At 39.6% G+C, this 22,275-nt stretch overlaps 1 protein-coding gene and 1 long non-coding RNA gene across 6 annotated transcripts in view; one reads left to right on the top strand and one right to left on the bottom strand.

Annotated features, from left to right (window-relative positions):
* APC (APC regulator of Wnt signaling pathway) overlaps positions 1-22,275 on the bottom strand; it is a 98,151-nt gene that overhangs the window by 58,464 nt on the left and 17,412 nt on the right. For 3 of the 5 annotated variants that reach the window (XM_085213662.1, XM_085213665.1, XM_085213666.1), the window contains exon 2: positions 3,866-4,018. In XM_085213662.1, the coding sequence (XP_085069788.1) occupies positions 3,866-4,000 (135 nt within the window). In that variant the 5' untranslated portion in view covers positions 4,001-4,018. Of the gene's footprint in view, positions 1-3,865; positions 4,019-5,489; positions 5,509-14,503; positions 14,647-22,275 lie in introns of those variants that run through there. The other 2 variants (XM_085213663.1, XM_085213664.1) reach the window with 2 other exon arrangements.
* LOC146542333 (uncharacterized) lies at positions 5,209-14,367 on the top strand. The gene is made up of 4 exons (XR_014880529.1): positions 5,209-5,296; positions 6,763-6,874; positions 13,144-13,190; positions 13,674-14,367. It is a non-coding gene; the product is annotated as an uncharacterized LOC146542333 (long non-coding RNA).

Below are 22,275 nucleotides of genomic sequence, written 5' to 3'. Positions count from 1 at the left end.
TTTTGTTTGAATGGTTAATCTCTAAGACAACACAAATTAAAAAACAAAGCATATACAGTTTTGTTAGTAACTCTGGCATCCTTGATAACATCTTCACCTTTCCTTACCCCTCACATCCTTTTCTGGTCAACAAAAAGACAATTTTCCCTTTTAATTATGAAAATTAGCTTTAAAAATGAAGCATTCAAACATTGTTCCTATATAGGTCAGTAGTAGTTTACGATAAATGCATCTGCAAGATGAGCTCATGTTAAGCTTTTAATTCCAGTATGATTATCTACATTTCTGAAAAAGGAGAGATTATAAAAATGAGGCACACTTGCACAATATTTAACACTACTATTTACAGAATCAACTCCTTTAAAAGTATTCAATATGAGTAATGCCCTTCTCAATTACTGCCTTCCACAACTGATTAAAGAATATAAAGCAGAACAGTTGATATAAGCAAAGCTATTAAGTGTCCAAATAGTCACTATGAGATAATCCTACCAAATCAAAATGAAATGGAGTAAGAATAACAACATTGCTGTACATAACATCACAGAAGCACATCTAGTTTACCTTATTACCACTTCTTCCTCTAATATCTGGAAATGCACTTGACAGGAGAGGCTGCTAGGGGTCTCAGTACCTACATGTTATCCCGAAGGATTTGTGTTTCAAACTATTTGGACTTTCAACCACTTATATGGTAGCCAAGGGATTTTTAATCTACGCTTCTCTGTTACTTTTACTTACTTCTCTTTTAATTATTGCTAATCACAACACTGGAACCATACAAACCATGGAGCAAGCAGTTTCCTTCAGCAGAACAAAGCAAACAAGTTCTTTTTCAGAAAACTAAAATCATCTCCTGACTGAACACAATCCTGCAATTACTCTCAAACTTTTCCACCTACAGGCTCCAGTGCCCACGATGATTCCCATAAATTCTTCAAACTCAACAAAAGTTAAGGCAAGGTTTCTAGTCTTTTCAAGTACAATTAAAATAAACAAGAAATTGCTTCATGTCCAAGAGCAAGCACTCACGACAAACAGAACTGACCAGCATTTTCTAAGGAGATTGTTTAGACTGATCTGATTCTTTTTTTCTGTGCTCTATCTCAATTTAAAGAAACGACCTAAGTTTAATACTTGAGTTGAAGGGAGTTTAGGATAAGTTCCTTATACTCAGGATAGCATTCAAGGAGAAAAAAAAAATAAAGAGGTATCTACTTGGAATACATGTATAAACACATTTCTGAAGAGTGCAGTGTAACCATGTTCAGTTTGCTGGTCTGATAGATTTGTAGAAAAGGCATAAAGCCATTCCACATCCCAAAATACTGCCCTAGAAACCAGCTGATACAGATAGTGTCTTTCTCTGGGTCTCTGAGAATTTAATTATTGACACGAAAGGAAAAAAAATATGTTTTTCCCTTTTTCAAACTCTTTCTTCACTCCCTTATTTCAGACTGCAATGACAGGCAGAGAAAGAAACTGACTGATTTGCTCTAATACTACCTCAGCATTGGCAATACAATATATATAGCTTTCAGATACACAATTAAACAGACAAAAAACTGTTTTTCTCAGCTGTTAATGCCAAACACAGTTTCAAGCAGTGTATGTGTGAAGGACTACTATATCATTTCTGTTTAGGTTGCACAGCCATTTGGATTTTACATGTCAATGCAAAGATTATACGTAACTGAAAAAAAAACAAAACAAACCTACCTCTTTTAAATACTGTTATACCTAATCATAGCAGTTCAAAACAAATACGTGGATACATTGGTCAATCTACATGTTAAATGAAATTCATTTTCTTTTTGTTACATTAATCAGATTATTATATGAATATGGGAAAAAATGGACACACAAATATTGCTCAATATTCACAAAAAACCTACACCATAAAGTAGTATGAGAGTTGCTCTATAAGTAATACCGACTGTTTTATTACACTGTTGGTGGCAGGGCAGTAGAGGTTGAACCTTCCCAAAAAATACTCAGTTACATTTTGCTGTCATGTGACAGATGGCAGCAGAGTGGCAGTTTGATGCAATGGTGTGTGACAAGACAGTGCAGATGAAGCAAAGGTGCGTCACTGAATTCCTCCCTGTGAAAAAAAATGGCACCCATGGACATTATCAATGCTTGCTGAACATTTATGGAGACCAAACAGTGGATGATGCATTCAGCAGTGGTGACAGCAGCAGTGGGTCACCTCTGTTATGAGTGTGGCATGCAAGCTCTTGTTCACTGCTGGAAAAAATGCGTAGCTAGTGGTAGCGACTGTTTTGAAAAGTAGAGATTTGTATCTGGGAATTTGCTCCATCAAAAAGCGTTACTGTGCTCTGTGTATTTGCTGTAGTTTTCATGGAAATAAACAGGAGGGCATTACTTTCAGAGTGACCAACACATATGCAGACATTCACAGAATCACAAAATGGCCTGGGCTGAAAAGGTCCTCAAAGATCATCTAGTTTCAAGCTCCCCTGCTACGTGCAGGGTCACCAACCACCAGACCAGGCTGTCCAGAGCCACATCCAGCCTGGCCTTGAATGCCTCTAGAGATGGACCATCCACAACTTCCATGGGCAACCTGTTCCACTGCATCACCATCCTCTGAGTGAAAAATTCCTCTTAATATCTAAACTAAAGCTCTCCTTAGTTTAAAACCATTCCCCCTTGTCTTATCACTATCAATCCACACAACCAGTCGTAACCCCTCCTGTTTATACACTCCCTTCAAGTATTGCAAAGCCACAAGATGGTCTCCCTTGAGCCCTCTCTTCTCCAAGCTAAACAACCCCAGTTCCCTCAACCTTTTCTCACAGGAGTGGTGTTCCAGCCCTCTGATCATGTTAATGGCCCATCTCTGGACTCATTCCAAGAGCTCAGTGTCTTTCTAGTGCTGGGGACCCCAGTACTCCAGATGCAGTGCTCCAGATGGGGCCTCACAAGAGCTGAGTAGAGGGGGACAATCACCTCCCTCTCCCTGCTGGCCACCGCTTTTTTAATGCAGCCCAGAACACAGTTGGCCTTCTGGGCTGCAAGCGCACACTGCTGGCTCATGTACAGCTTCTCATCCACCAGGACCCCCAAGTCCTTCTCTGCAGGGCTGCTCTCAAGGAGATCTTCTCCCAGTCCATATACATACCTGGGATTATATTCCAATGATACTAGCTTATGTATCAGTTCTGCTAACTGCTAGCAAGAAGGATTTGTCAGCTCAGGAAGAGTAGCTAGAATGCTTGTGAAATTCTGCCTTGTTAAGTGCCACTATGCACACAGATGCATTTACTTCCATATCTTCCAAAAGATTAAAATCCATATCAATTCCATCTGAGTCTAAGTGTTACCTCTTGGATAGGTGGCTTTGAAAGCCTACACACAGTCCTTACACATCAGATGGGCAGATCAGGGTGAAATTATCAAGTCTGAATTTATGCCTTAGGAGAGGCTGGAGACTTGTGGTCTTACTTTAAAATGAAAATTTTTTTTGGAGAGTAAGTAAGAAAACACAAAACCATTAAACTTACCTTAAAATAATGAAAATCTCCAGTCTCTCCTATGACTTCATGCTGGGAAGTAGAGAAGTGCTAAAATGGTAGTGCTTATCACGACAAACCAGAAAAAATGCTATGAAAACTGGGAAGTGTTTCTAAAAACAGTTTTGAAATATTTTCATTTCCAAATTAAAAAAAAACAGTACACTTTACCAATTAAATCTGATTAAAAAGTTTTCTTTTACACAGCCTGTAAGAGGATTTTTGTAGGACACCAGAAGCATAGAGAACTTGTACAATGACAGTTCATTGAAAGACAATCAACTATAAAAGGCAGCAACAAATGATGAATGTAGAACTGGCAATACCTTCATGTTAGATGCCTCAGTTTCCAGTTTGGTTAGGTGATTTGAGTTGTCCTCTAGCTCTTGCCGAAGGTTGGAGTTCTCCATCTTTAATGCCTCAACTTGCTTTAACAACTGATCATAAGAAGCTGCGGCCATCCTGGGCTACACTCAGACCTAAAAAATAAGAGAAAATACTAAATGTAAACTTTTTTGGAAAACAACAACAAAAAAGCCCATATACCTAACCATAAAACTATCTCATTCCCATTTACCACCTGATTTTCTAAACATTTAACTTAAATCCATAAAATCAAACTACTACTGTCAGTTCAAAGGCTTCTTCCGGTGGCCTTCGGATTGATACATATGATTAACCCTATGAAAGAAGTTCAGCAATGATTGTATAAGGTGTTAGGGAAAGGCAAACTACATGAAGGAAAATCACAGCACCATACACTATCATCCTTACTATTAGCACTTCAATTCTAACAATGAGAAGAGATAATAAACCATATTTAGACATCTATGCACAATTATCATGCACAGTGAAACATAAGATGCTACAAGATGCTGACTGCCTACAGATTTTATGAAATGAAAACCACAGATGCCCCAAATTCCTCAGAATAGCACACATTAATATAGATTTAAATAATAAAGAATTTTAACAGAAAAAAAAAGAATAAATGTATCAGTAATCAAATCTTTTATAAAAAAAAAAAATAATACCAGAACAACAAAAACACAACTCTAAGGCAAAAAGATTAAAGCCTTGTACATATTCATGTAATTCTAACACAAGACGCAGTCGTATTGCACCGCAGAAGAAACACATGAGAGATTATTCTTAAGGCACACTATTACAAATACAAAGAGCAAGTGTTATGTATAGGTCATAAAACAGAAAAAAATCCTGCTTTTATAGTGACTGCAATAACACATTTTACACACATTTTCAGTAATGCTTTTCAAATTAAAAAAAAAAAACAAAAAACTTTGTCTAACAAACAACTAGAACATAGGCAACCACTTTTGAAGCTCTTTACAGTAAAAATTTTTTATTTCTTTTTCATCAGTCATTCCAACGGAATGAAGGAAGCCCACCACTTCATGTAAGCACAAGTTACCCTTCCAATACCACCATAAGAATTTCTTACGTACAGGAACTGCAACTCAGAAGAGAAAAATACAAGAACTTCACTACAGAATTTTCCTTTCTGTAACATTCTGGAAAGACGAAACAAATGAAAGCCTCTACTTAGCAGTTTTCCTACACCTCTGGAACAACGTGCAAATACAGCTAGCAAGCCATCTTGAAAACTGCACTAACAGGAGAGCATTTTCTGTGTATACTCACATTAAACCTTTGACCCTGCTGCTTGTGTAAGTCCTTATGTAATCAAATTTGCTCTTCCGGACGAATCTTAATTGAATTATCAAGTCAACGAAAAGGTAGGTAAAATTATGCTAGATGATTTGATTTTGTTCCCCAGGATAACTTCTGAATATTATGCTTAATCTTTTTGAATTTAAACTCAATGAAACAGAAGGAACAATATATACCACTGAAGTCAGGAAGAAGAATAACACAAGCAGTTGCAAATGATACGACTGGTTTATTTATTTCTCAATAAAAAAGTCATACCCTAAACATCTGTAGTCGTAACAGAGAGGTCAAGGAAAAGGCTCAGCATTTATGGAACTGTGATTTCCATGATCCAATTAAACAACTGAAAAACATAATTCCAAATACATTTATTTATATAATTTTATATTATTTATATACATATATTTGTAATTTGGTCATGGTTTACTGGAGATGTCTCATTCAGAGCAGTGAAGGCAATCTGCATTATTCCACAAATTCTATACTTTCACTGCAAGATAGATTCACTTAAAGGTAAGCAGACTTAACAAAAACAAAAAACTCCAGACTGTTTCCAATCCACTTACTGCATGCAAGTACTAGTTTCCATTCTTAGTAATAAAAACATTTGAAGTTTAACTTCTTTTCAGAACGCGACCCACATGGGTAATTCAGCACAGACACAACAAAAGACAGACAACTTGAAAATATTTTCAATTCTAACAGTTATAAACAAGTATTGCATTGTAATTCAGAATCACTTCGGTTGAATTGTTTAGGTTGAAAAGACCCTTAAGATTCATACCAACAGTCCACTTAACTACAACTTCACCATACTGATATAATCTACTGGTTTTAACTCAAGTTTATTACGTTTACTCATTTACATCTGCAGCTGCAGCATCCCATGTCTTTGGCATAGACATTTGTTCTAGTTAGACTATTTCTTATTAATTCACTATTAGTGCAAGTATCAAGTATATAAAAAATACTTGGTTCTTCTAATTTTCTACTCACAGAGGAATTCTAGCCACATTAACAAGACGTGTAAATGCAAAGAAGAATGTGAACAAAGACGAATGAAGGAACAAACTCCAAAGACAGCAACTGAACAGCTCCGGCAATTTAAAGGAAAAATCAGCTTAAATATGAAGCAGTATAAAGAGGGAGAGATGAAGTAACGTACAGTCTAAGGTTATATAATAACTATATAAATAACTAGATCTGACATTGCAAGTTGAAACCTTGTCACCTGGAAGCACTGAGTGGTCACTCTGGGTCCTCCTCAGTCAGACAGGGTTTGCAGCCACATAACCCATCTTTCACAGCAAATACCACATCACCAGTGCTAAGTAAAGCACAGAATAATTTTCACTTGGCTAACAGCCTGAACTTGCACTAACGTGCACACACACAAAAACATTCAAGACGCTTGGGGCCAGAATCAGCTGGATGAAGAATAAATAGCTCTCTACTCCAAGCATGAAGCCATTACATTGGGAAGTGGAAGGAATAATTATGTACTCTAATGCTAATTTCCCACTTTATTTAGCCCAAAGAAGAACACATGACATGCTGAAATCAACACATCTTTGGGAAGCTCACTATCATGCTCCAGAGTCAAGCACCCTTTTGTGCCAAAACCGTTTCTTCTTTGCAGACAGGTAAAGATTTAAATGGAAAAATGGAGACAACCCATTTTTCTAGAGTTACTTCATATATCCCTTGATACATGAAGCACCTAAAATCTCGTTTCTTAGTTCCCTTACCCATATACTCAGCATTAAGAGGTTTCTTCTCAATCTCCTATCAAACCAAGTGAAATTATGACAAAGAATTTCAATTTGTACTGAATTAGCAGTCTGTATGAATATGTGCATTAAAGAATTTCAAGCTAAATCTAACACCTTCACACACTATGACAAAAATTAACTAGAAGCCTAAATACATATGCACTGTTAGGATTTAAGACATACATTCTTCCACATGGGAAAACAAAAACAAAAAAAACTACAACAGTTTGGAATCAGGAATTTACATATGCTTTTTTTACTCAAATCCCAAGCACCTTCTGAAAATGTACTTTTTTAACTGACCAGAGCCATTTTTTCTTTGAAATCAGTAATCACATACACTCAGAATCCCTGGAGGTTCTACTTAAGAACCCTAAGCTCAGCAATTTGTGAAACATTAATTTTCTACGAAAATATTTCAGACTCCTATTACTGTTTTTTCATCCATAAAAGCTGTAATTATTACGAGAGCATACAATTTCACAATGTAACCTCTGTAGAACAACTTGTCTTAGCCTCTTCAGAAGAGGCTAAAGAATAATCTGAAACATAATACCCTACCATGTGCTCTTATAACAACCTAGACAAAGAACTACTGCTGTCTGTACGTAAGGCTAGACAGCATTCTTTTACTATAATCTATTTGTTTTAGTACTAAAAAAAAAAATCAGTTTAATTATTATTTTCACACATACTGTAATGCATGAGGATGACATATAGATACACACATGCATTCTGTATTTATATATATAAATATATATATAACACACTATATATATATATATGCGTGGGGGGGGGAGGAGTGTTGTGGGTTTTTTTTGCTAGCAGGTAAGTTGTAGAGCTACCTCAAACAACGAAATCAGTAAAAAAACAAAATTACCTTCAATAACAAGGCCAGTCCAAAGAACACTGATGTTAGCTTGGGCTGCAGTATCTTTTGCTGACTTTGGATTATGAACTTTGTTGAAAACAGTAAATAGTACAAATCTCTAATAGCCCAATATGATTAACGTTCTACTGCTACCACTACTGGTAAGCAGATGTGCTCCTGTACTCTGCAGAACTTCCACACTGTATTCATCTTCTCAATATAAGAATTTGTAATCGCTGTATCTACAGTTCATAATTATCTACATTATAATTTAGTAATGCAGGAAAAGATTGTCTGATCTCTTGCTGTATATGCAAATATCACCCAACTGTCCTGAGCCCAGTGACTTGTTCCTATTATTCTCTCCCATTCTTTTTTTTTTTTTCTGTCGTTCATCCCCAGATGATTAATGGAGAATTGTTTTTTCAATGGCATATTACACTGAATTCAGAAAACAACAACAAAAACACAGCATAGCGTCATTTAAGCATGTTTGAGATATTTCCAATTTGTTAAGCTTAAATGTATTTCAAAACAGATTTTTTGAAGTGTCAAGTCTAAGAATCCTTAAGACTTGGAAGAGATTAGCACTAACACTGGCATGCCTGCAACAGTGCCTATCCCCAGCTGTCTGCCCTTCCCATCTACACAAGCTTCCCACCCAAGCAACAGAGGAGGGGTCAGCTGCTCATGTAGCAGCTGCTAAACCACTGCAGATTACTGCATGACTACCAAGGTAATCTAAAATAGGTGTTGGGTTAACTTAACATGCTGGGTCCTTAACCACAATGGTTCAGCAGCTGTTACATGACTCTTCCGGAAAGAGTGGTAAGGTTGATAGACAGGAGCATAAAACCAGCACAGCTGTTCTACAGTAAACTAGCCATCCCTATTACTAATCTCACCCTTTACAGTTACCTTTATTAATATACTTAAGGCAACAAAGTGAGGGGCTTGGGGCCATTCTTCCTAGGAACATATCAAACTGATATGTTGACTTGCAATAATTAAATTTCTCTGTAGTCTAAATCCTTTAGTAGGTTTTCCAATACAGTTTATGCATAGATACTCTTCTGCTCGTCCTTGTTCAGATCTGGCACAGTATCAGCACTCTGGGTGCTGTGTTAAGGATTTATTGCTGAGTATCAGTAGGCCAGAGACTGTTCTATGCAGTTCTGTTTGGGGCGAGACTTCCAGACCTGCTACTCTAAAAACTCTTATCCTTCACAGGCATCAGTATTCTTCTTTCATACTTGCTGAATAAAACTCCATCAGCCTCAGGTCATTAAAGCCCATTATCGTGATTCTTCCATATATACAAAAACTTGTATTTCTGTTTTATGCAGCATCACCCTGGACAACATATATTATCTTTACTTCTGAAAGACCTGTACTTATAAAAACGACCCTCATGGCCAACATACTTACGTTCTTGGACCTCTACCTACACTGAAGAACAAATCTTAAAACTCCAGTAGCAGAAGTTATTGCATTATTTTGTTCCTAAGTCGGCCTTGTGCACAGACAAATGTAATAAGGAAACTGAAAACACTTCAAGACTTTGTGCGTGGTTAGCCAGAATAAGAAATCACTCGGAACTGAACTAGAAGTGCCCATGTTTAGAACACCAGATCTTTCATCTTCTGTTCATGTTATCTTTCATTCTGCATTTGCTTGCTTAGGCCATCAAGGAAGATGCAACAAAGAACAGAAATTGATTATCATGGAAAACTGTTCTTCAGTTGTTAAAAAGCTTGCTTCAGAAGCAAGGATTATGATATCAAAAAGTGATTTTCAAGTTATGTAACACGACTCCTTTTAACAGATTTGAAATAATTAAAATTAAATAAACTGACAAAAAATAATAATCCCTAGACAAGGTGCACTGAATTACAGGGCATTTTTTGGCCATACAGAAGAAAGAAGAGCTAGATGAAAAGCCATTCTCAGACATCCTAATACAATGTGTGAGAGTTAATCCCTTTAAAAGGAAGCTATGCTCAACTTTCCCTCACCCGCACTGAGAGGATTTTCTTCTCAGTTCTTCTATCCACTTCTGCATGATGGTCATCTTTGTGGACAGTGGAACAAAGCACTGAAATGTTAGTATACCTGACCTTCTTAAATCCTTTTGATAGGGAGCAGGGTAAAGGGAGTTTTTCTGAGGGGTCTTTTTTTCTGTTCTGTTCTCTGAATGAATTTGTAATTTGACAAGAGTTTTCCATTCATTGTTATATTCTTCAGAGAATGCTCCTCAAGTTCACAGAATCACAGAATCACAGAATCACAGAATCACAGAATTGTAGGGGTTGGAAGGGACCTCTAGAGATCATCGAGACCAACCCCCCTGCCAAAGCAGGTTCCCTACACCAGGTCGCACAGGTAGGCGTCCAGGCGAGACTTGAATATCTCCAGAGAAGGAGACTCCACAACCTCCCTGGGCAGCCTGTTCCAGTGCTCCGTCACCCTCACCGTGAAGAAGTTCTTACGCACATTCGTGCGAAACTTCCTATGCTGCAGCTTATGTCCGTTTCCCCTCGTCCTGTCTCCACGTACCACTGAAAAGAGACTGGCCTCACCGCTATGGCCGCCACTCCTCAGATATTTATAAACCTGGATCAGGTCCCCTCTCAGTCATCTTTTCTCAAGGCTAAACAGACCCAGTTTACTTAGCCTTTCTTCATAGGGGAGATGCTCCAGGCCCTTCACCATCTTTGTGGCCCTCCGCTGGACTCTTTCCAAGAGATCCCTGTCTTTTTTGTACTGGGGAGCCCAGAACTGGACACAGTACTCCAGATGAGGCCTTACCAGGGCACAGTAGAGGGGGAGGATCACCTCCCTCGACCTGCTGGACACGCTCTTCTTAATGCACCCCAGAATGCCATTGGCCTTTTTGGCCACGAGGGCACACTGCTGGCTCATGGCCAACCTGTCGTCCACCAGGACGCCCAGGTCCCTCTCTGCAGAGCTCCTCTCCAGCAGCTCATCCCCCAGCCTGTATTGGTGCATGCAATTATTCCTCCCTAGGTGTAAGACCCTACACTTGCTTTTGTTGAACCTCATCTGGTTTCTTACTGCCCAGCTCTCCAGCCTGTCCAGGTCTCGCTGAATGGCAGCACAGCCTTCAGGCGTGTCAGCCAATCCTCCCAACTTCGTATCATCAGCAAACTTGCTGAGGGTGGCCACTATCCCCTCATCAAGGTCATTGATGAAGATGTTGAACAAGACCGGACCCAGCATTAACATGGTTACCTACGCTATGAATTCTACAGTCCATCACATCTTCAAAGATTACAGGAGCTTCATAAATCACAGCACTCAACCTGCAGCACTTTCAAATGCAGCGTAGAATGCTGTATATATTGTCCCAGCAATGACATTCTTCACAGCTCACACTCTTGGCCTGTACTCATGAATCACTGCAAGCAGAAGCATCATCTGTTCCTCCAACTAAAATATAGCTTGGCTGATGAAGTTGCCAAAATAAGCAGTGATCTGCATTCTTTGCATTCTTCAAAAGACCATGACAAGGAGAAGAATGAAGATGGTGGTTTAATCTGAGATCAGGACTTGCCTTCCTTTGTTACAGGTGAAGTTTCATGGCTGTCACATTTGTTGTATGTATGTTTAATAGGAATGACTCCAGATTTAGTTTTTTCACCAAAAGTTACAATCAAACATTCATACTGGTGCAAACAAAGAGTCATTGAATGGTTTGGGTTGGAAGAGAGCCTTTAGGATCATTAAGTTCCAACCCCCTTAGACACCTCCCTTAACCAGGTTGCTCAAAGCCTCACCGGGCCTGGCCTCAAATGCTTCCAGGAGAGGGGCATCCAAAACCTCACTGGGCAACATGTTCCGGTGTCTCACACCATCCTCACGGCAAGGAATTTCTTTCTAATATCTAGTCTAAATCTTCCGCTTTAAAACCACCTGCCCTTGGGAAATCCACAACTCGTTCATTTCAGGATGTGAACAGTCAAGTTCAGCTTTCATTACATTCTCAAGACAAAAAAAAAAAAAAAAAAAAAAAAAAAAAAGAACCAACAAAAAAAAAAAAAAAACAAAAAAAAACAAACCCTACTTCTGCCTTTAGAATTCTGAGTTGGGAAGTTCCTTAGGTGGTTAGTCATGCTGCATTCAGAATACGACAAAATACAAAACATGATTTGCATTTAAATACTATGTTGAACACAAAGCAGTCCAGACACTGTTTGAATCATAACTTGTGCTGGACTAGGGATGATTCACAATCCCGTACACTTATTCTTCAGCATGACCATTTTTTCTATTCATAGCTAATAGTGTATGTTTTCACTGCAAATGACCCAATGCAGCTTAGTTTTTACTTCTCATCATCCTTTAAGGATTAAGTTCAGAAAGTTTAAGCCATTAAGAAGTCTGAAAAAGGCCTTTTTTTCCTCTTATTTTAATTTAAAACACAAAGCATTAATAAATCTGTTTTATTAAAGAAGAAAAAAAGTATTATTTTATATTAAGGAAATACAGAAGCTTTTCATCACATTGGGTAATCTACCAAGGTAATCTTCAGGGTTCACTTGAGTGTTTGCAGGGAACAGAAGACCACTTCTCTTGCAGGAACATACTATCATGTGTACACACAGATCCTGAGTGAATTTTGGAAAAAACAACCAGTGGAGATTTCCAGAGGTCTTCAATGACACTAATTTACTTTCCGTCATTTACTAGTGTTACCACTACACCTTGTTTTAAATAAGATTTTGCTACGCTGATGAAAAAAGTAATTACATTTCATCAATGTGTTTTGCTAATTAAGCTAAAACAGAAATCCAACATAAGAATTTATAGAGCCAAGAAACCCATAAATATGGGCATTTTCAACAAATGCTGCATACTATGAGAACATGTGTATCAGAAGATGTAACTCAGTACTCTGTATAAGAGCTCACACTAGAGGAATGGAGGGATGATGCTAAGGAAAGTGTACAGTCACGAATCATTCAAAATGTTATACTTCTGTTCAAGCTACCATTTTTAAGAGTGTGACAATTCACAGGAAATACTTCACTTCTTACGCAAAACAATACACATGCTTTCCTTTGTTTTTAAGGTTTAAAGATGTAAGGAGAGAAGCATCACCATAATCGCAGTCATGATCATGACTGTGCTTTTGTCATCTTCTTTTCAGAAAAAAAAAAAGTAAAAAAAAAAAGTGGTGAAACCATCTATGCACCTATTCAATCTTCTACTACTTATGCTGCTAAAATAAACCTTTAAAATGTTACAGGAAAAACATCACCAATTTACATCTTGACCCCCCAACTACTTCAACTGGTAAGTTTATCAACTAGTATATTAAAATTTAACGTAATCCATATCTTACTGACGGGCAGGAAAACCATGATTCTGAAATTAGACTGTGGTCTAGGTAGGAAATGTCTTAAGGGGATGTTTTCGTAAGAAAAAGTTAACATCTGACATCATCAAACCTTTTTGGGGCTTCATTTAATTGAACTATGCTGCAAAATCAAGTGACTTGCGGTAACCTTAAACATGCAAAAGAGCCTGATTGCAGGAACCTACTTTCAGTGCGTATGCTTATATGTATTTCTGAAGAGCTGTAATTCTGATAAACTACATGGAAATTTTCTAACCACACTAGCAATAAGAGAAAAAAAGAACTAAATAATAGGAATGGGACTAAAAATCATAGTAGGAAAAATGCTAAGGAACACTTTCAAGAAAACAAACATCACATGCAGGAAGAGTATTTGAAAACTAAGATTAATCCATATTGTACTATTCGTATATGTACAGCAATACATTGACAACAGACCTACACAAGCTAAGAAGCTGTATGTTTCCTGCTACGCCTTAAAAAGGCATCCATCAATGCGTGACTATCCAGATCGAGTGAGTCAAAATGGGCTGTGCTGATCCCCTGAAGAACATTCTGTCAAACGAAGGATGCTCCTTACAGCCAGAAGCCAGGAGTCCTACGTGTAGGTCAAGAAAAACGATGTTCAATCTTCATTACGACAATAAATACGATAAAATAATTTGGCCACATACGCGTTCTCTAAGAACCATTATGGATTTTTGTAGAAGGAGCGTTCTGCTGGCAGTGACCTAATTACCGGAATAAAAGCTGCACCTCTGACAAAGAGAAAGAAAGGACCCACTGCTTCATACATTATTTATTAAGATTTCCCTCGGCATTCGGGTTAAATCTCGGACCCAAGCATCTCTTTGTGATGTTAAACCAACGTGCAAGAAGTCAGCGGCTCCTGGCTCCCCGCGGCTCAGCCTCCTGCCGCCCGGCTTCCCGTGCAGCCTCTGTTCGGCACCGACAAAGAGGGGCCGCAACCGCCGCCCCCCGGAGGGAGCCACCCCGAGGCCTCGCCGCGGAGCGCAACGGCTTTGTGCCGGTGGCGGGGCCGGCCCGGCTGGCAGCCGCCCGTCTCCTCGGATGCCGCCCGTCCCCCTTTCCTGCGGCACCGGCCCTTTCTCCCTGCCCTGTTTTTCTCGCCACAAAAGCCGCTTTCTCCTCCCCGCCCGCCGCCTCCACCGCCTTGTCACAGCCGCGAAGGGGCACAGCCGCGAAGGGGCGCAGCCAGGAGCCGCCCAGCACCGCCGCTCGCACTCACCCCATCGCCGCGGCCGCCGCGCCTCCATCCCGCCGCCAGCGCCCGGCCCGGCCGCTCCGCCCGCGCCCGCGCCCAGCTGCTGCGCCAGCGCCGCGGCCGCTACGGCCCCGCCGGTCACGTGCTGCCCGGCGCGGCAGCGCGGCCAATGGCGGGGAGCGCTCCGAGGATGTGCCCGCCCCCCCGCCGCCTCCGCGGGGAACAGCTGCGCCCCCGCCCCGACCGCCGCCCAACCGCCGCCAACAGGGCCGGGGCGCGAGGCCGCCGGCGGACGGCGCGGCCTCTGCGGATCCACGGCAAGGGCACCTTCCCGCGGCAGGCCTGACCCCGCCGCAGCGGTGCCCGGCACCGCGTTCGTTAGCGCCGCGCCGTGGTGCCGGGCGGGCGCACCCCGCGCTCGGCTGCAGATGCGCTGCTCGCCGCAGGCAGCCCGCGGAAAGGCAGCCTCTGCGGCGACCGCCAGCCTCTCTCCCAGCACAGGGCACCGCATCGTCCGCAGTGCTGCCTCACGTGGCAGCGTAGCGCTCCTCTCGTACCGTAGCCGGGGCCAAGGCACCAGCGCCCGGCTCGTACAGAGAGCCGCTGGTTGGAGAGGCACCGCACGCACAGCTTCTACGGCTGCCTCGGATTTAAGCGTAGCTCAGTAAAATACCATTTTCGTGTGCTTTCCTGGTACAGAGCTGTGGTTACGCCACAGCAGACCAAATACACACACACCGAACTTGTACCAAATGACTACAAGAACCAGTTCAATGACGAATGCTAGGGGAAAAAAACCACCACCAACAACAAAACGCATAAGAGAAGCAAACAAATCAACTTTTGAAATGATGTTAGAACTTCCTTCCAGAACTGATCTCTCCCTCCCCGGAGAAGCACGTAAGGATGGAGAAGACAAAGCCCTGCCCAACAAAAAGGCAGCAGTAACTGTCATATCTCAGGTCTTCAAATTCATAGTCCTTCACTTCAAAAACATTACTCAGATAACTAGTAATAAAAAATGCACTCAGTGTAAAAGATGGCTTTGTGGAAAAAATGCATTAAAGCCTTTTAATCCTCTAGATGTGCTCTCGAGTAAATCTATCAATCTACCAGCAGCACACTCCAACTTCACAGCAAACAGCGCCTGACACGCCACACTGGGAAAACTGCAACTGTTTCTTAACTGGAGATGATCAATGCCCCTCTTCTCTATGGCATTCCACATAAATTATGGGCTTCTTTATTTATGCAGGTGGACATAAGAGTAGATTAGCTCACCAAAAACACACATCCTGAGGAAACTTCATTCTTACCATAACTGCTTTTATTTGTATGAAAGTAGCAGGCTGGCGATACCTCATGGTTGTGACCAAGGAAAATTAAAGCACTAAATTCCTGTGTATGAATGTAAGCAATTGCACCAGATACTTAAGCACCAGAATTTCCACTTCAGCTGTTTTTCCAGATACAGAAGACAGTACTCCACTCTCAGGAAGGATGCTCTCTATGAGGTAACCTTTTGATTGAAGAGGCAGAATAATGCTGTCTCATGTGCTGGCTTCAACATGGCATCACACAAAATCCTCTGACTTCATCAGTGTGCCTAACTACAGAGATTCTGACTGGTGATAAAGCAATTTAAACAAAGTTAACAGGACAGCATTGAAGGGAGTTTCAGGCTATGTGATTTTTGTTACCATTGTTACAAAGCTTCCATTAATTACAGCAATAGTTGACATCCTTTTAGTTTTTCATCTTTTGATCAGTTTCTTCTTAGACTTGGATATACTACAGAGACAGAATTAATAATCTGTCAGCTGTAACAAATTATCATATTACTTTTAACACGTTCAAGCTTATAACCTACCCAGGCATTATATCTAGCGTCAACTTACCATGATACATTTACCTCAGTACTTCTTCAGAAAAAAACGAACAAAATGCTCCCACACAACACAGTTATTGTTGTGTGGCTCTAACTATCCTAAAGTCATTTAGGTCAGAGTAAGCATTACACTAAAATGTACACATCTCAACACTTACCCGTGGATGAGCTGCTGCAATATAAGCAACAACTCACATACCAACAAGGTTCATCAAGAAATGGTTTTAAATCATGTTTGTAAATTTCAAGTTGCACTATATAACTAATTTCAGTGTGCAAATACCAGAGAATGATGCCAGAGAATAAATAGTTCTCAATGCTTTCAAGTAAAATGCATACTGCTAACCTACAAACTAAGTTTGAGAATTACGAAGTGATTTTCACTACTTTTTCTGAGAGTCCAAAATATGAATATTGAAGATCAAAAGCAACAGAATGGAATACATTCATTTACACACATCATACTGCGTTTTCTGCAATGCTGAAAAACTATGGTTCTTGTTAGTCCTGGTGCTGGTTAGACTGGTACTGCTCTGTCACTCAAGTCTGAGTGAACTCTGTGCTGAAGAGAAACATCAGATTCAGTGCTCAGAAGCATGGAGTTCTACATTTATTCGTGGATAAGTGGAGCTTAAGAAGAAGCCCAGATTCTCCAATACATTCTGCCAACGTGACAGCTGAGCAGGAGACAAAGCTTTCCCTTCCTTCCTCATAGTGATGTCTATTCTATTCTGATTCACTTGAAAATGGCATCTTATATTTTATTTTCTGTGCACTTGCCTCTGATGCAAAATCCAACATTAAATAAAATTCAGCTTAGTATACAGCAATAATAAAATAATCTTCCTCATACTGTGTATTGCAGCTGTGCAAAAAAACAATATGCAACATGTAAATAGGACTGTGATACATACTCCATTGCACTTCAAAACTGATTTTTAATGTGCAATATTGGCATCTAATAGAACAGACACCAATAAAATATCATTTTATTTAGAAAGGTCAGGCCCTCAGAGGAAAAAAAAAAAAAAAGCTCTGAAAAGAATCGTACAGGGAAAGTCTTGCTTGGACTTAGAAAATAGCTAATCAAAATAAACCATAAGGCATAAAGAACACGCTGGATTTTTCTCATTCTCTTGAAGATACCAGTGCGATAAACCAAGACACACCAAGCAATACATGCTCAGTATAACTTCAAAGCCAATAAAAAGAACAAAATCTCTGCATTGTAAGCTATTAAATCCTACAGACACACAGTTTTAGTGTCAAAAAATCATAATCCCAGTTTCATCAGCTTATAATGCAATTCTTCATATTACTTTGAACTGGATCCCTGCACTATACCTAGGAACAGCAAACAGCCAGGCAGGAGCTGTGCTCCAGACGACCAATTAGCAATCTTTTCATAAAATATTTGATGTAATCTGTACACTACAATTAACCACATATGTATAAATCCAGTTTGAGACCAAAAATAATTTTAACCATAAACTCAAACTTTTTTTTTTTAACCTCCTTATTTATCATCCAAATCTACTAAGTGATACCAAACAGAAGCTCTGAGCAGATTGAGACCTACATGTTTTTAAAAACATAAGAGACATTCTCCCAAACATATACTTGCTTCATAAAAATCAAGACTACTACAACAGCAAATGCAAGAAATCTTCTGGTTTTAAAGAGTTTAACCATAAATGGTCCTGCTGTTATCTCATTTTTATTGATATTTCATGCACAGTACTATTTCAGAATCTCTGCACAGCGAGCGGGTGGGATAATGAACTAAACTCTCTCTCTCCCTGTTACCAGGCACTGTGGTTATTACTCACAAATGTGAAACGCAGCATCACCAGTCTAAGAGGTATCATCTTCAGAACTTCATTATTTATGGAAGTTTTACATACTGACTTAGATCAGTTTGTAACCTTTAGTAAGGCAGCATAATCAGACTTTATTAACAAAATTCACTGAAAACACTTTACATCTGTTTAACATATTAAAATTTCACCTTAATGCAGAACTTGATAAACTATTATAGCAGCTACTATAACCAAAGATTGCCTCCTTTAACTTTAGTTTAAAAATCACTGGAGCAGAACATGCTTTTTGCTTTTCACCGCCTTGGAAATTGTGAAGGCGCTTTCACTTCTCACTAGTACACTAAAACTGAGCATTATTCCTTCTGAACCTTGTTCTTATCACATGACTAAGAGCAGGAGTAGTTTCTATGTACACACAATTCTGATCCTCATAATATGCCCTATCAGCATTAATTATTTCTTGATGGTGTAAGTGCTATCTTCCTACTTTGCCCATCGTGTTCCCTTGAGAAACACTGTATGTTATTTCCCCATACCAAATGACTTCAGACTATCAGAAGAAAAAGGTTTCGTAAGGATCAAGAAACTGTAGTACCGTCTTTCTCATTAACATGCAGAAAAGAATAGAGAAAAAAACCTGTTCCTAATGCATCATTCAGACTATGTGCACTCGAGTTTTCTGACACTGGTCCTACAGAAATAAGCACAAAATTTCTGACCTGAATATAGAGAATCAGACAGTAAGTTGTTCTTGTACGATTTTGTTATGCTAATGTACTAAAATTTCACTAAGGCTGTGCTACAAGCTCCTGAGCTTAAAAAGATTCTTCCATGAAGATCTGTCTTGCACAGGGTCATTTAACAAACAGAAAGTCACATAACATAGCATAAGTTGAATGAGAAAAGTAGGGAAATGTATTCTGCTTAATAATCTCATAAATAAGTGAGATTTACAGAAAGCTATCACGTGTTCCTTACATCCGTTACTAGGTAATGCTCTCTATTGTTTGCCAGTTCATCAATTTGTTTGCAAATACCGTACTCTGGAGATTTCCACTCATCTTTCTTCCTTCTCAGTATTTTTTTCCATCTGCATGCAGGTTTCTTGTTGCAAATTAAAATAAATGAAGATTTAAGGAGAAAGACTGCTTCATTTTGGTCACAAGTTAGATCCAGCAAGGTGTTCATAGGTCAATCTGTAATATTACAGATAAAGCACAAATACTGAAGGGTTTGGGAGCGTCAGTTGATGAAAGACTCAATGTGAGCCTGCAGTGTGCACTTGCAGACCACACGGCAAACCATATCCCAGGTTGCATCAAGAGAAGCATAATCAGCAGGTCAAGAGAGGTGATTCTGCCCCTCTATGACCTCTATGACCATCATTCTGCCCCTCTATTCTGATCTTGTGAGATTCCACCTGGAGCACTGCATCCAGTTCCGGAACTGGAAAACCCGCCCTATGAGGACAGGCTGAGAGAGATGGAGCTCTCCTCAGAAGAGAAGGCTCTGGGGGGGACCTTACAGCAGCCTTCCAGTACCTAAAGGTGATTACTCAGATACTCTAAACACAGTACAAGAACAATAATGGAAGAGGTTTACATAGCAAATGATAATACAGCAAACTTGACCATCCACAAACATTCCTCTACCTGAGGTATAAAAGGTGCATTAAAAAGTGTGGCCAGCAAGTGAAGAGAGGCGATCCTCCCCCTCTACTTGGCGTGGTGAGGCAACATTTATGTCCAGCTCTGGGCTACCCAGTTCAAAAAAGACAGGGATCTCCTAGAAGGACTGCAGCGGAGGACAACAAAGATGATAAAGGACCTGGAGCATTTCCCATACAAGGAAAGGCTGAGTAACCAGGGTCTGTTCAGCCTGAGGAAAAGATGACTGAGAAGGGATCTGACAAATGTTTATACCTCTCGGTGGTGTGTAGTGATAGTACAAGAAGTAATGGCCTAAAAGTTGAAACATAAGTACCACCGTACTTATATAGAAGAACAACTTTACAGGAAGGCTGATGGAGCTGGAACACATTGTCCGGAGAAGCTGTGGGGTCATCTTCTATAGAAATATCCAAGACCTGTCTGGATGTCTACCTCCGCAACATACTGTAGGGTACTTGCTTTAGCAGGAGAGTTAGACTAATCTCTTGAGGTCCTTTCCAACCCTATTCTCTGATTCTGTGATAAGGAACTCCATCCACCACTGGCTTTGTGTTTCGTTTACTATGGTTTCCTCATCTTCTAATTAAGAATGCCACAGTATCCCTGTATTGCATTTCTTCTGCTGCAGCTCTTTTCAAGCATGTAAAGTAGCTTACTGTATTTGTGTTGTAATTACCACTTTTTATTTCAGCCATGCCTTGAGGTTTTTTTCTTTCTTAGCAAGATGCATGTTACTTTTCCAGCTTTTCCTTTGTGTTTTTTTAGGCTCTTTCAACAGTAACAAAGCACAACACTTAATAGATCTCACTTCTAATCAACCTTAGAATACAAGTCTTTACTAGAATTTTTTCTGTTCAAATATCACCAAAATGAGTTATGTAACCTGGGCCTGAACTCAAAGACACCAGGAGTAAGTCATATCAATACTCTACCTCAGATGAAAGGAAACACAGATGTTCAATACATACCTACATCAGCTCACACTTTCTCAAACATGCTGCAGATATCTTCATTTTATCCAACATTAACGATCTGCATTATTTTTCAAACATTTTTGTATACGTGCAAATATGGCAGTCCTTTACGAAGAGCTGTTTTAGTAAGATAAAAGAAATGCAACAAATTGAAACTGATGGTGTTTATTCAGTCCACTAAAAGGCTGGACTCTTGCAAAAAATTGGAAAAATTTGGAAGACAGTTTCTTGGTTTTTAGGTGTTTTTTTTTCTTGTTGCAAGCTAGGAAATTATCATTTGTGTGTAATATGTTCAAAAAGTAAGTTCACATTACTCAGGAAAACTTGAGTTGACTTTCAAGTTTAGTTTATTCTACCTTGCTGATTCATGTATGTGCCCATCTGATCATTCCAAATCCTCAGCAAGCTAAATATTTACTCAATTTTTTACTAAATTTTACTAAAGTTTCACTCAATCTGTAGTGCTGAATATATTCCATAAGAGTCCATGTCTACCTGTAAAATTCTCTAGAGAAAATGTTTCACGATAAGAATCTCTTCCCTAGGGGACATCCTTTTTATTTTCCCTTTATTCCCTAGCTGGTCTCTACAACAGAAAAAGATTAAGCATTTACAGAAAGATCAAGAATTTTATATTTCCCTTTGTTTTGCAGGGAGTGCCAGTCTCTGGATCTGTCTTGTCTTCACTAGAGTGACCTCATGCGAAGAAAATAATTCATTTTATCTTACGCGGTTCTTAGCTGTAGCTCAGCTTTTGACTCATTTACATTCTTGCCCATGGCTGCACAGTCGCAAGCTGCTCAGAAACTGATTCAGAGTCAGACCCTGTAGAGGAAGCCTAGTAGACATACAAAACAGCTACGGTGGCCAGAATTACATGACAGCGCAACATTTTTTACATTTAGCTTCAGCCATAAGAAGATGGCATTCACATCTGCAAATGACAAATAGATGAATACATGTGCAAATGAATAATCAGATTCAGTTCCTTAGTACACTGAGGATGACAAGAGGTCACTATGAGAAACAGAATGCTACATGGTCATTTGAGCTTCATAGGCAACCTGTGAGCATCCCAGAACTTCATACCACTCTGACAAATGGAAGCTCTGCCATGTTGTTGGAATATTTACTTTTTTCTTCACAGTCATCTTTTTCAGTCTTTCCTTTGTTTGGTTTGAACCAGATGTTCTTAATGCAAGAGCTGATTTCTTGTAAGCATTCTGACATTTCAGCAGTAATAAATCAGTTAAAAATCTATTTAGCTGAAGGCCATCAACATGCGCTATACCCAGGATATTGAAAAGGAGAAAAGGTCAACCTTTGTGGAATCCTATAAGCAAAGACCTTTTACAAAAAGGTACACTAACCATCATTTTCCATGTTTGCAGAGACAAAAAAGTTCTAGCTATTAACTTCATTATAGGTAACTACAGGAAAAATT

This window comes from Meleagris gallopavo, chromosome Z (genome assembly GCF_905368555.1).
Source record: "Meleagris gallopavo chromosome Z, MGAL_WU_HG_1.1, whole genome shotgun sequence".
NCBI classification, from domain to species: Eukaryota; Metazoa; Chordata; class Aves; order Galliformes; family Phasianidae; genus Meleagris; species Meleagris gallopavo.
The sequence above is the reverse complement of the archived record's forward strand: the minus strand, read 5'-3'. Positions and strand labels throughout refer to the sequence as shown.